Below are 13,830 nucleotides of genomic sequence, written 5' to 3'. Positions count from 1 at the left end.
CTAATTCTCATTCAAATCCTAAGCAGAGTTATTTAGATCCACCCAATTTTTATGATCAAAGAAAAGATGCTACCTTTTTATTTGAAGAAACAAATGTTTTACATATACAATTCATTTCTGAAATATGCAACTTTCGACAAACACTACATTTGTAGGCTAAAAGGCCAAATGCTAGGATTGTATAAAATTATGTATTTGAAGATCTACTTTGTTTTACTGACTATCTCTGATGTTGCCAATGATCCTGAACCCAAAAATAACTCAAATGTAAAACTTTCACAAGTCTATATTCATGCATTTCTCATCACACAGGCACATTTCCCATTACCCCTCATTAACAGAATGTTTACTCTCGTTCAATTAAACTAATGTCTCAATAATTTACCATAAACTTTAGTAAATATTGTTGTAGCATAATTCAATGTTTACTTTCTAACACAGTTTGTTAGTTAGTTGTTGCAGTTGATTCAGTCAGTGAAGTCAGTTAATCTGCCAACTAAATTGGACCATGGAGTCAATAGTGTACAGATGCAGTTAGTGCATTATGTACTGTAGGGTGAATAAAACTTACTTTTGAGATTCATCCCTTACCTTTCTTACTCATTCTCTGATAGAAAGTGTGTGTGGTCACACCTTGCCAACAAGTACGCCCAAAGCTTTTTATACTACCCAATCCTATTATGAGCTTCAATAGCTGTTACCCTTGAACTTTAATGCTGTCCAGTAGATACTTACAGCTATTAAGAGTAAATTTCAATTTTGTGGATTGTTATTGCTTGATTAGCTCTCACCACAGCAGGGCCCAGGTCCTCCATGACCCATTGTGTCTCAATTGTTGGGAGCCTTACCTTGTGAGTCCGGCATTGGATGAGAGATGGCCTAAACAAGTGTTTATAAGTGGGAGTAGTCATCACCTCACAGGCCGGTTTTGTGGGGCTGTGTTAGGCCCAAACACAAATTCTAAGACCTTGTATTTATAAGAGGTTGATCTCACGACTTGAACCTGTGACCTTCTAGTCACAGGAACACAACTTCAAATGCTAAGCTCCATGGGGATATGGTCACTGCTGTGACTTCTCAAAAAAATTGCTATCTAATTCACTTGTTATATTTCATGAGCAAGTTGTGCAATCGATGAGCCTCAGTTCCTTTTTATCTTTTGATTTTGTATGAAATTTGACTATTTTGGGAGCTCAATTTTAAACAGTTGCCATATTTTTTCATGAAGGTCATACTGCAGTTGGCAGAATCAGGTTCATTTTTTGGCCAGGTTGATCTGTTCAAAGTTCGAGGAAAGTTTGCTTTATCAGATGCTTATGAAGATCATTTCATGCTTCCAAAAGGGAAAATCCTCATGGTTACCCATAGAAGAGTCATATTACTGCAAGTATGTATTCGCGATTTTGAACAATAAATGAATTCCCATTTTCTTCAATCCACTGTTACTTATCAGCTATCTGTTTTCGTTGTTAGCAACCGTCCAATATTATTGCTCAGAGGAAGTTTAGCCCTGCAAAGGATCCTTGTTCAATAGCGTGGGATATAATGTGGGATGACTTGGCTGCAATGGAACAGACACATGGAAAAAAAGACAACCCAAAATCTCCTCCTTCGCGTCTCATTTTATATTTGAAGTCTAGATCATTCGATGTTAAAGAAAATGTTCGCATTGTAAAATGCAACCCTGAATCCCATCAAGCTCTTCAAGTCTACTCTTCAATTGACCATGCATTGAGCATTTATGGCCCAGGTGCATCGAAAGTATGTTTTTATTCCCTTCATCGTGCTTCATTTAACATTCATTTGTTTATTAGTTAGGTATTACTTGTGGTATCCTTCTCACATTTAATTAACTGAACCAGGCTAAACTGACTTTTGGAAACTTTTCTGTGACTCTCAAATGCATAAGCATGCCTAATGAACATATATTTGTTCCCAAGTATTACACATAATATTACTCAGTTCTGACTTAGTTTCCATTGATATTCAGGGAATGCTGAAAAATAAAGTAACCAAGCCATATTCACCACTTGTTGATGGTCCTAGTGTAGATGTAACCCCAAAAGAAGGTGTATGCCCCTGGTCCCCACAACAGATGCCTGGATCAGTTCCTCTCTCTTCGAGTTTTGGAAGCAGTTCCAATCACTAGGATTGAGTTTCATCATATACTGCTTCACTACATTCAACATAGTCAAGGATTTATCTCAAATTGCCCAGCCAAATTTTGCCCTTTCGCAACGTCAATTTGTTCGTTTGATTTTATTCTTGCTGATATCCGTTCAACAAATGTGGTGTAGAAGAGCCCCCTGTTTGATCTTATTCTTTCTGACATCCGTTCAACCAATGGTGGCATAGAAGAGCACATTTGCTCTTCGGTTTGAAAAGTATCATTTTTTGCATTTTCCTCTTTATTACCATTGAGATAGTAATGTCAGTTCCCAGAACAATATACCGAACCAATAATAATTGGTTAGGGGGGAGGGGTTTTGATTCTAAATGAATGAATTTCTTAGGGGGTAGGCATTAGTCCTCTGTATCATCTCCAATAGTTCTTGTATAGTATTGAAGGAAAACAATTTCACTGTACATATAAAAAATCACAGCTCATAGCAAGGACCTTTACTTCTCCACCTCCATGCCCTTTTCAAATTTTGACATATTGAGCAAAACTCAATGATGTGTGGTTGCTCTGCATGACCTCGGAATTTATCATAATCGCGTTCCTCCATTTGAAGATGCAATTTTTGAATGTTTGTGTATGCTTCATCATTAATAAATGTTAGGACTTTACCCTGACATAAAGAGTGATCTCTTCCCATATCGGCTGAGCAAGAATTCACACAAAACAGATGCCAACTCATTACCAAATTAGAAAAAATAAATCATATAATATACCACTAACAATAATACTTGTAAAAAAAAGGTGTTTCATAAATTGTAGGGACAAAAACTTAGGTTGTGTTTGGTTATCTATAAATGATAGAACTGAATGGAATAAATAATATGAAAAGTTGAATTGGCTAAAGACCTAAATTATGTATTGGATCAATAAGTTATGGGTTAAATATATTTTTGATCCTTATAAAATTGGGATCTTTTAAAATTGTTCTTAATCTTAAGAAAATTGTTTTTCTTACATCAAAAGTTGCCTAAAAAAACAAGTAAAATACTTAAATGTCTCTACCGGTAGTTAACTACTATTGAGGACCTGGCAGAAGTTAACTACCGATTGTGTCTTCTCAATTTCTCAATCTTGTACAGATACACAATAAACTCTACTTAATCTTTGTTCTTTGGTGTTTCTGTTTTACCACAATAGCAATGATTTATTTGTTTTTTTAATGCAGTGGAGATTACAATAGCAAAGATAATAGTAGTTGAGTAGATTTTAATATTTTTTAATAATTCTTCACGCTAGTTTCAAACTATCAAGTTCCTGTAGGTACCGGAAGAGGAGCAGGGGTGAAGGAATTGAAGAAAAAAAACATGAAACAAAGAGAAAAGATCTAAATAAAAAACTACCGAGATTGAATTATATATGGCACCATAGTATGTTAGAAATTTGAAAATTTTGGGTTTTTTAATGCAAATTGAAATTGAAGATAACATACTCTGAGTTTTAGTCATCATAAAATTTAAATTCAAAGCTAAAAAGAGAGGAATAGAAGGAAACGGAGGGGAAAAAAGAAGTGATTGCAATGGGGATGAAGATGACAGAGGTGGATGTTTTCTATCGCAGCTGGACCTTTCAGACAAAGAAGGGGGGATAAGGTTAAAGATGAGAGAGAATAGGAACTAACCGATAATATCAAGAGTAAATTACATTCCCCTCTTCTCAAAGATGTTTGAAATACACTCCCCTCTTATGTTAAAATATACCCTCTATTCCTTTGAAAAGTAAAATTTATACTCTCCTCCCCTATAAGATGCTTGAATTACAACCCCCTCCTTTAATAATTAAATAGGGACTACACTTTAATCTATTTTAACATAAATAAATATTTTTATAATATATATTAATTTTGAATCACCATTTAAAAAATATAAATTCGTATCTTTATAATCTAAATGTCAATGACAATTAAATTTAAATATTTTATAATTTAGAGTACAAAATTCACTTTTAAATAACTATACTTAATCGATTCTTAGCAATTTTTCACATATTTTAATTTTATTTTGGGTTGTTTCATATTTTACAAGAGGGTTTAAAATTATATGTTAATGAATTGTGAATAAAAAATAGAGAAAGATATGTATTCAAAATTTGATTATATTAAAATGAACTTGCAATGTTATTTTTCTTTGAAGTGTGCTAGATTATTTCTTTGCTAGATTATTGGAAATAAAAAAAAAATTATTGAGGGACTAAAGCGTAGATTTTAACTTAAGAGGGGAGGGGAATGTAATTCAAGCTTCTCTCAAGGGAGGGGAGTGAAATATTTTCTAATATGTTTTGAATAAGAGGGGATGAGAGTGTATATTTTAACATAAGAGAGAAGTGGAGTGTAATTCAAGCATCTTTGAGGAAAGAGGAGTGTAATTTACTCTAATATCAATTGAACTATTAGGGGTAATTTCGTCATTTTCATGTGTTATTAGCAAATTTTTGATGTAAAAAAAGCAATGATGTAATTTTAATAGTTCTTAGTCCCTTCAAAAAGTTTCAGCACGGAGTATTAGTCCTTACCCAATTCAAATTTGTTTAATTTATGCTTAATAGCTTAAGTTTTTGAACAATATTTTTCAGACGTGTTAAGAACATTGTTAAAAGGAGGAAACCGTTGACAAAAACAAATTAACGGCATTAAGTTATTTAAACAAAATTTAATTTAATTATCCACATGTCACTTTTCTATTGGCAAACAGTAAAAACTGTACCTATGGAAACGTAGGTAAGTTTTGTCCTTAAAAATAACAAAAGAAAGTTGATTCTCTTGATATGTGTAAAAGGTTAAATTATAAACAAAATTTTAAAATTTGATTGTCTAACTACTAATTATGAACAAATTTTTAAATTTGACTTTCTTACTACAAATATTAAAGATTCGATTGTCTTACCTACTCTTAATTAAAAAAGTTGATTGTCTTAATACTAATTATACTTTAAAATTTTCTAATTTATTTTAATATTTTTTAAATAACATAATTAAATTTATTTATTAAATCATATTCAAATTTAAAGTTTTGTATGTACGCGTGTCACTCCCATGATAATATGAATAAATTTTTCTATTTTTGAAATTTATTTTCTTTTCTGCATAAATATCTCGTCAAAATACATATATTAATTAATAATATCCGTCAAATATTTAATTTATTGTATTAATTTTTCTAAAGTTTTAAATAGAAAAAACACATAATTCAACCCTTCATTAACATTTTCTATTAAAAAAATAATTCTTTAACATATATTTTTCAAAAAAAATATTTTATGTTATACTTTTATGTGTGTGGTCTCTCCCATGTTATATTGGCAATCTAAAGAATAATTATTATCTGGTCTCTCCCATGTTATATTGCCGGAGAATAATTCTTTTAACGATAATCACTTTCTTGTTTGGTTAGCTTGCCACAACTCGGTTCCTACTATCTCTATGTTGAATCATAGAAATATAGTTCATTCTGCAGTGTGTAGTAGGTGCGGCCTTCATGATGAGACTTTTCTTCATTGTGTGCGTGATTGCACCCATTCTAAGCACTTGTGGCAGCAAGCAGGTTTTAATCAATCTGATTTTTTCTCTAATGAGGATGCTATAAATTGGATCAAGAATGGAGTGATGACCCTTACCCTTTCCTTTTTGCAGCAACTATTTGGTGGACATGGAGGAATCGTAACATGATGTGTTTAGAAAACGAGAACTGGTTGAATGCTAAATTATCCTTCAACATTCAAGGTATGGTTGATACCCTAAAAGCTTGTCATCCTTCCATCTCTAGTACTACTGATGAAGACCAATTCATTAAGTGGAACAACAATAATCATTCTTGTGTCATTCTAAATGTTGATGGAAGTTGCCTTGGATCTCCTAGAAGAGTTGGTTATGGAGGAATTTTAAGGAATTATGCAGGTTTTTACTTGTCAGGCTTTTCTGGATACATTCAAAATTCATTTGATCTTGTATGATGAGCTTTATGCCATCTATAAGGGTCTCTTGTTGGCCAAAGAAATGAGTATTACTGATTTTGTTTGCTACTCTGACTCTTTACACTGTATCAACATCCTCAATGGTCCCCCAATGAGGTTTCATGCTTATGTTGTTTTAATTCAAGACATAAGAGTTATTGAAGTAGGGAATTGTTATGGTTAATCACACCCTTAGGGAAAGGAATCAATGTGCAGATTTTTTCGCCAAATTTGGTGCCTCTTCTGATGATGAGTTTCTTCGTTACGAGTCTCCTCCGGTGAACCTTTAGAATCTCCTCCAAAGTGATGCGGCTGAAATTTTCTTTTTGAGAGAGTAGCTCTCTTTTTGTTCTTGTTTTTTTGGTTATGTTTTAGCCTCGTGCACCAATTTTATTTTATTTTCCAATATAACAATAATCATATTATAAATGTGATGTCTTCAAGGGTCATACTTTACAAAAAGTAGATTAGAAAATCTATTTTGGTTTTTACAAAAGAAGAAACAACTATCATTTAAAGAAATAGAAAAAAAAGTGTACAAATTTGTATAATTTTGCCAATAAATATCGACTCGATTAGCAAAAAATTGATTCTTGTAGCGATGATGTGGATTCAAAGTTTGACGCTAACGTATTTTTGGATATGTGATTTGTAAACTTATATTTACACTGGCTACACCTTAAAATCTACTATAACCATAGTGAGTCTTCAAAGGTTCAACTCACATATACGATTCATATAATAAACAAAAGGCTAAAATATGGTTTTACTCCATGCAAATATGTCTCATGTTGATTTTAGTCCCTGTAAAAAGAAAATTTTGTTTTTGATCCCTGCAAAATATTTTGTTTTTGAAAATAGTCCCTGACTTTTGTGATGATTTGCATACGTGGCACATTATAACTGAACCAATTTTGTAGTTTTTGATCCCTGCAAAATATTTTGTTTTTAAAAAAAGTCCCTGCAAAATTTTTTGTTTGCAGGGACTAAAACCAAAATGAATCATATTTACAGGGACTAAAACCATATTTTAACATAAACAAAATATTTGTGTAATTTGGACAAAAATATGAGAATGATTGCCGAGGGATCGAAAATTACCCGTAAATATATTCCAGGATCAACCAACAACCCACCCATTGTTTAACGTACACCATCCTAAAATTTGCTCAAACCATAAAAAAAATAAAAAAATCCAAACTAATAAAAAATATATAATCATATTTATACAACTGAGATAAGTTTTGAAAAAATATATTTTTTCTTCTTATTAATTAAAGACAACAGAGAGAAAGAGTAAAAAGTAAAAACACAATTAGATTATGAAAGAGCATAAATCAAAATTATTAATGTTTTTTTTGGTAAAATATAAAATAATTACTCTATAAAAATATAAAGAAAATATGTAACAAAAAAAAAGTTTATTTTGACTCTTTTGGGCTGATTTTTTTTCTTTTTAAAATTACACTCAACTTTTAATGCAAATAACACATACAACAAATAAATAAAAGTATAACAAACACGATATGAGTATTTATATATTCAATTTTTTCATTTATCTTTTAAAAAGTGTAACGTACTAGATGAGTATATCTATATTTACTTTTTCATTATTCCAATTATACCATCAGATAACTTTTTCTATAATAAAGATTGTTGCTTGTGTCTTTAAAAATATAAGAATTTAGATTATATTTTTTATTTATATTAGTTGGTGTATTGAAATAGATAATCATGATTGATTTGCTATGCATCATCTCTTTCAACTGAGTTAAGTTCACGATGACTGATTTGTTATAATTTAAAAGCATATAACATTTATATTTTTACTTTTAATAAAAAAATACACCGTCCATAATTTTCAATCGTTAATGTAATAGAAAAATGGAAAAAACTTCGCTAGTTAAACATAAATAAATGACTTAAGTGCAGTTTTGCCTCCCTATTTTAACTCAAACGGAGTTTTACCCATTTTTTTAATTACAAAATTTGGAATAACTTTTTTTTAAAAATACCATAAAATCCAGAAAAAAGCAGGAAATCGGAGAAAAAAGAAGTAAAAAAGCATAAAAAATACTGGAAAATTGAGATAAAAGGTAGGAAAAAAATCAGAATAAACACAAGAAAATTCCATTAAAAATACATGGAAGGAAATATAAGTAAAATGTTTTTATTTTTTGAGCAAAGTAAAATGATTTTTTAGATTTTGGATTTTGGTGTGTCCGTATAAGCAAAATGATTTTGCACAAAAAAAAAAATGATTTTTTGAAGGAAATATAAGCAAAATGATGATTATTATTATTATTATTTTAAGTTACATTTTTTATTTATTGATATTTTCTTTTTTTTAATTCAGAATATTTAATATAAGAAATTCAGAGTTTTAAAAATAGAGGGGGTAAAACTTCGTTTGAGTCAAAATAGGGGCAAAACTGCACTTAAGTCTAAATAAATAAAATGATAATAGAAAATTAAAATTAAAATCATGTTGAGTTTTTCTTTATACTATTGTTTACATAGGATTATTAAAAATTTCAACTACATTAGTATTTATTTCTTTACTAATTTGTTGAATCGGTGTTATGAATATGGTGGTGAATAGGTATGAGTGTTTAACACCTGGAGCTGGAGCTGGTGAGTTTCTGCTCTTTTCTCTTTCAAATTCACATATGCGGATCTCGCGCTTTTCTTTACTCAAACATTTGAATTAGGTTTATTCAGCACAAAATCAAGGTATGAGCTTAGGAAATGAACTCATCAAATAACACTACACTTTACTTTACTTGCATTCATTCAACTGTTTTAAACTTTCTTATTTCTTGGTCAAACCATGTCAATTAAGATTCAATAATGTAAACTCACTGATTCATTTATTTTATTTTCTATCTATTTTTCTGGAGTGTACAATTTACTCATGCTCATGTTCATAATACATTTCCAATATATGGGGTTTGGGTAGCTCAACTGGTTTGTTTGAGTTAAGGAATACTTAGTTGGAGATTCTAGATTCAATCAAACTCAGACGAATGTAACAACATGTGTTAGTGTTGGACACGTGTACTCCTAGATGACTTTTTTTTTTTTTATTCATTTTATGATGAGACTCGTCAAATTCTTTGTCTGCAGAAACGTTTATATTTATTTCAAGGTTTATTGAAAATGAAGAAGTTGTATGGAGGCCTTTTTATCATGGCTTTAGGTATGACGTTGTTTCTACTGTACAGTCTTAAAGGAATTCAGCCACAAAAGCAGTCAACAAAACAGTCAGCATACAGTTTTTTCAATAACCATTCACCACCAAATGATTCTATTAAAGAAAACAACCATGTTGCAGTAGTAACCTCTTTCGATGCAGATCAGAAAATGGCACCGAAACCAACAAAACGGCCACATTTGATACATGTCACAGGGCTAGATGATCTTTATGGCGCAAAATTTTTATCTGAACAAGAGATGAATGTTGTACTTGTTTGGACACATTTACGTTTGTTGCTGTCGAGGTCAGATGCTTTGCCCGAAATAGCTCAAGGAGTTAAAGAGGCTTCTGTAGCTTGGAAAGAGTTGCTGTCAACTGTTGAAAATGACAAAGCCTCGAAGATTAGTAAGATAGATGGCCCAGAAAATCAAAACTGTCCATTCTCTGTGACCAAACTTGGCAAGACAATGACAGATAGTGAAATCACACTGGATCTCCCTTGTGGTTTGGTCGTAGATTCTTCTATTACACTGATTGGCATCCCTAATGGACAAAACAGTAGCTTTCAGATTGAGCTAGCTGGACAAGAGCTAGAAGAGGAGCCAAATCCCCCAATTATCTTGCATTATAATGTGAGTCTTCCTGGAGAAAACATGACAGAGATGCCGTATATTGTTCAAAATACATGGACTAGTGATTTTGGGTGGGGGAAAGAGGAAAGATGCCCTGCTCATGGTTCTGCTAACATCCGCAAAGGTATATTTAGCATGATTATCATATATTCACGAGTCTTTCATTGGTAGAAGTGATGATCATTGATAGAACTTTACATGTTAAATTTGTTTGCATGCAATTATAATGGACAAAAAGCAAAACCAACTAGAAATATGTGATTTTTATTTCGAGGATATAAAACTATTGATTTATAATTTGAACCTAGCTTGGATTATGTCATGTTTAAATACCATCTTCATTCCTTAGTAGGCTGTAGTAACTACATTAGCAACACCTCAGGTTATGCTATCTTGCTTCCTTTTATTCTTGAGTGCAGTTTTTTATGAGGGAAGCTTTTAGTGGTGAATTCTAAATTGTCCAACTCTATGATGTAGTTGATGAGCTTGTTCTCTGCAATGTACAAGCTGTCAGAAGTAACAACGAAGAGAATGTAAATGCTGGTCAACCTACTAGCGATATACCTTCTAATATTTCCTCAGAAAGTGCACATAGAACTGCTAATTTCCCTTTTTCTGAGGCTAATCCTTTCACTGCCACATTGTGGGTTGGGTCAGAAGGATTTCATATGACTGTAAATGGAAGGCATGAAACATCTTTTGCATATAGGGAGGTATGATATAGGAAGATAAATACTGCTAAAAATTAAATAATTGGAATGGCCATTCCAACATTTTATATTTTTGTGGATGCAGAAACTTGAACCATGGTTAGTCAACACGATTAAAGTAGCAGGCAGTTTAAGTCTGTTATCAGTTCTGGCTAAAGGTTTACCTGTTACAGAAGATAATGATATAGTTGTTGATGTTGAGAACCTGAAGGCTCCAGCTATCCCTAGAAAAAGGCTTGTTTTATTGATCGGGGTATTCTCTACCGGAAATAACTTTGAGCGTCGAATGGCTCTGAGGAGGTCTTGGATGCAATTTGAGGCTGTACGTTCTGGTGACGTTGCTGTCAGATTTTTCATTGGACTTGTAAGTCATGTATTTCAGACTTGTGATATCCGAATGCTGAAATCATTATCAAAAGAATCACATGATTTTTTTAGCACAATAAAATGGCAATAGGTGAAACTGAATTAAAATACCAATGTTATAGTGTGGACTAAACCATGCATTCAATAATATAGCAGAGTTTTCTTCCTTTAAATTATTTTCCTCTCTTCTTAAACAATAAAAACTGTTCTGTGATATTTTATTACATCTGATTGCAGCATAAGAATAATAGAGTTAATCTTGAATTATGGAGGGAAGCTCAAGCATATGGAGATATCCAGTTAATGCCTTTTGTTGATTATTATAGTTTGATTTCTTTGAAGACAATTGCAATTTGTATTCTGGGGGTAAGTTGATTAACATCATATGAAAAGAAGATATTGTGATTATTGTTGCTTATTTGTCAGTTAATGCTGGTCAATTTGCCAATGACTATCACATTCTTTGAGTGTCACCTAACTCACTGTCTTGTCAAATCTCCAACTAACTAGTTAAACAGTACAACTTCGCAGGACTCTTGGCAAAGATGAACTTAATTGTTTTTATATTCTTCTGTCTCCCCAGAGGAATACTTGGAATAACAATTTTATTGACAATAGTATTTGTTCTAGCAAGTAGCAACCTTCTTTTCTATGCAACTCTTTGATAGCGTAATGTTATTTTTTTAATCTAAGCAATGGTTTTTATTTAGCGATCAAATCACTAAGTTTGTTATGTTGTACTAGTTTAAAGACCATAATGTTATTTATTTTTATTTTATTTTTTAACTGCAGACAAAAATCATTCCGTCTAAATACATCATGAAAACAGATGATGATGCTTTCATAAGGGTTGATGAAGTGCTTTCCAGCCTCAAAGGGAAGCCATCTGAAGGCCTCTTGTACGGTCTAATATCTTCTAAATCATCTCCTGATAGGGATAAGGACAGCAAATGGTACATCAGTGACGAGGTATTAGCCTCTATATAGTGAAAAGTTAAATTAGTATCCTCCCGTTAATTTTTTTCTTTTTCTATTAATCATTATCATATTGTTATTTTAGGAATGGCCACATGATACATACCCACCATGGGCACATGGTCCTGGATATGTCATATCTCGCGACATAGCAAAATTCGTTGTCTTTGGCCACCAGGAAAGAAAACTCAAGGTAAGAAGAATTCCTCCTTTCCCATCATGAAGTTTTTTGTTATAATCTTTTGGATATTTCAAGGATATATCTTAAGAGTTTTCTCGTATTAGAAGTGTCAACAGGTCGCTACACCCATTACTTGATTGTAGGGATTGGGAATTGCTAAGAGTCCCCACATTTGATGAGATAAGTCCGCAAAATGAGTTCATAAGTGGGGGTAATCCTGACCTTACAAGCCAGGTTTTGTAATGGTTGAGTTAGGCCCAACCCAAATTTTGAGATGGTATTAAAGCCTGACCAAAATCCATTGGGCCACTCGCTATTGGACTACTTGGGTCACGCTCCATATGTCTACCCCTGGATGTGAGACATCTGCGTTGAGAGTCTCACATGGATGAGAAAGTCTGAAAATGAATTTATAAATGGGGGCAATCCTCACCTTACAAGCTGGTTTTGTAAGGATTGAGTTAAGCCCTATCCAAATTTTAAGAGGAATAAAATCACACTTCAATATCACAAAATTTCCTGGGAACCACTTGTGTTAAATGAATTGGAGCTTAAATGGACATACACAGAGTATCATTTTAAATGTGTATTTGCAAAAAGCTAAATTGGCATCATTGCATTTTTCTCCTATTCATCTTGCTATATATGTCTTTCTACCTTCCATTTACTGCTCAATTTTATTTCTTTATTTATTCACAGTTCTTCAAATTAGAAGATGTTGCCATGGGCATATGGATTGAACAATTTAGGAATGGTGGAAAAGAAGTTCACTATGAGAATGACGAGAGGTTTTACAATGCTGGATGTGACTCAAATTATGTACTTGCTCATTATCAAAATCCAAGGATGGTGTTATGCCTTTGGGAGAAACTGCAGAAAGAACACAAACCAGAATGTTGTGAGTAGATATCAATGCTGTGAGTAGATATCAAAGTTTTGTAGCTATAATTAATAAACTCTGTTGATTATGAGGTTTGAGCTGTATTTAAATGTGTAGTTTAATATGTTGTAATTACTAATCATTTTATTTGTTGTATTCCACTGTTCATTGATTTAGTCATTCATTCTAGCCATTTAAATAAAAAGAATTAGTTTCACACTTAAACTGTTTTGTTTGAAAATACCAGTCATATATGTTCAGTTAATTTATTTATTTTTGGTCAAGTAGCCTAGTGGCTAGAGAAATTCACCTTTAAGATGAATATGTGGGGTGTCCGGGGTTCGAACCCCGGCCCCTGCACAAATTGTGCATTATCCTTTATCAAATGAGCTAAGCTCATGGGGACTGTTAAGTTAATTTTCTAGTACTGAATATTAAAATTTTGGTTTAAATGTAGTTTTGGTCCCCTATTTTAACAAAAACGTAGTTTAATTTGGTTCCTCCCCTATTTCTAATTGCGCAATTTTGGTCCCCTATATCGAATTTGTTGACCAGCCTATGATTTTGATCATCCAATTTGATGACGTGACAATATATTAGGTGACGGAGAAATGATAGGAACACTCTCCTTCTTTCTCCTTCTCTAACACTCGGTGAGAGCCATGTGAGTCTCACCACTTTAGGTGAGATCTATTTTCAAAGTGTGAGACCCTCATGAGTTTCATCTCATAAGAGAATGAATGTTAGATAGTACTAAAAAGAG

The 13,830-nt window shown here is 32.3% G+C and overlaps 2 protein-coding genes across 3 annotated transcripts in view; both read left to right on the top strand.

Moving 5' to 3' along the window:
* LOC25494140 (uncharacterized) overlaps positions 1-2,669 on the top strand; it is a 50,315-nt gene extending 47,646 nt beyond the window's left edge. The window contains exons 61-63 of the mRNA XM_024782589.2: positions 1,229-1,387; positions 1,474-1,761; positions 1,991-2,669. Of these exons, the coding sequence (XP_024638357.1) occupies positions 1,229-1,387; positions 1,474-1,761; positions 1,991-2,149 (606 nt within the window). The 3' untranslated portion in view covers positions 2,150-2,669. The remainder of the gene's footprint in view (positions 1-1,228; positions 1,388-1,473; positions 1,762-1,990) is intronic.
* Positions 2,670-8,641: 5,972 nt separating this feature from the next.
* LOC25494139 (hydroxyproline O-galactosyltransferase GALT3) lies at positions 8,642-13,247 on the top strand. Of its 2 annotated transcripts, none has more exons than XM_024782904.2 (8): positions 8,642-8,761; positions 9,254-10,079; positions 10,433-10,668; positions 10,751-11,029; positions 11,269-11,397; positions 11,824-12,000; positions 12,092-12,199; positions 12,887-13,093. In XM_024782904.2, exons 2-8 carry the CDS (start codon positions 9,287-9,289, stop codon positions 13,091-13,093), a joined length of 1,929 nt encoding a protein of 642 aa, XP_024638672.1. In that variant the 5' UTR covers positions 8,642-8,761; positions 9,254-9,286. The 2 variants fall into 2 exon arrangements, with proteins under 2 accessions (XP_024638672.1, XP_013458343.1); XM_013602889.3 differs by having other exon boundaries at positions 8,670-8,860; positions 12,887-13,247.
* The last annotated feature ends 583 nt before the right edge of the window (positions 13,248-13,830 follow it).

The sequence above is a fragment of the Medicago truncatula genome, chromosome 4, assembly GCF_003473485.1.
Source record: "Medicago truncatula cultivar Jemalong A17 chromosome 4, MtrunA17r5.0-ANR, whole genome shotgun sequence".
Lineage (NCBI taxonomy): Eukaryota > Viridiplantae > Streptophyta > Magnoliopsida > Fabales > Fabaceae > Medicago > Medicago truncatula.
This window is presented reverse-complemented; position numbering and strand designations above follow the sequence as displayed.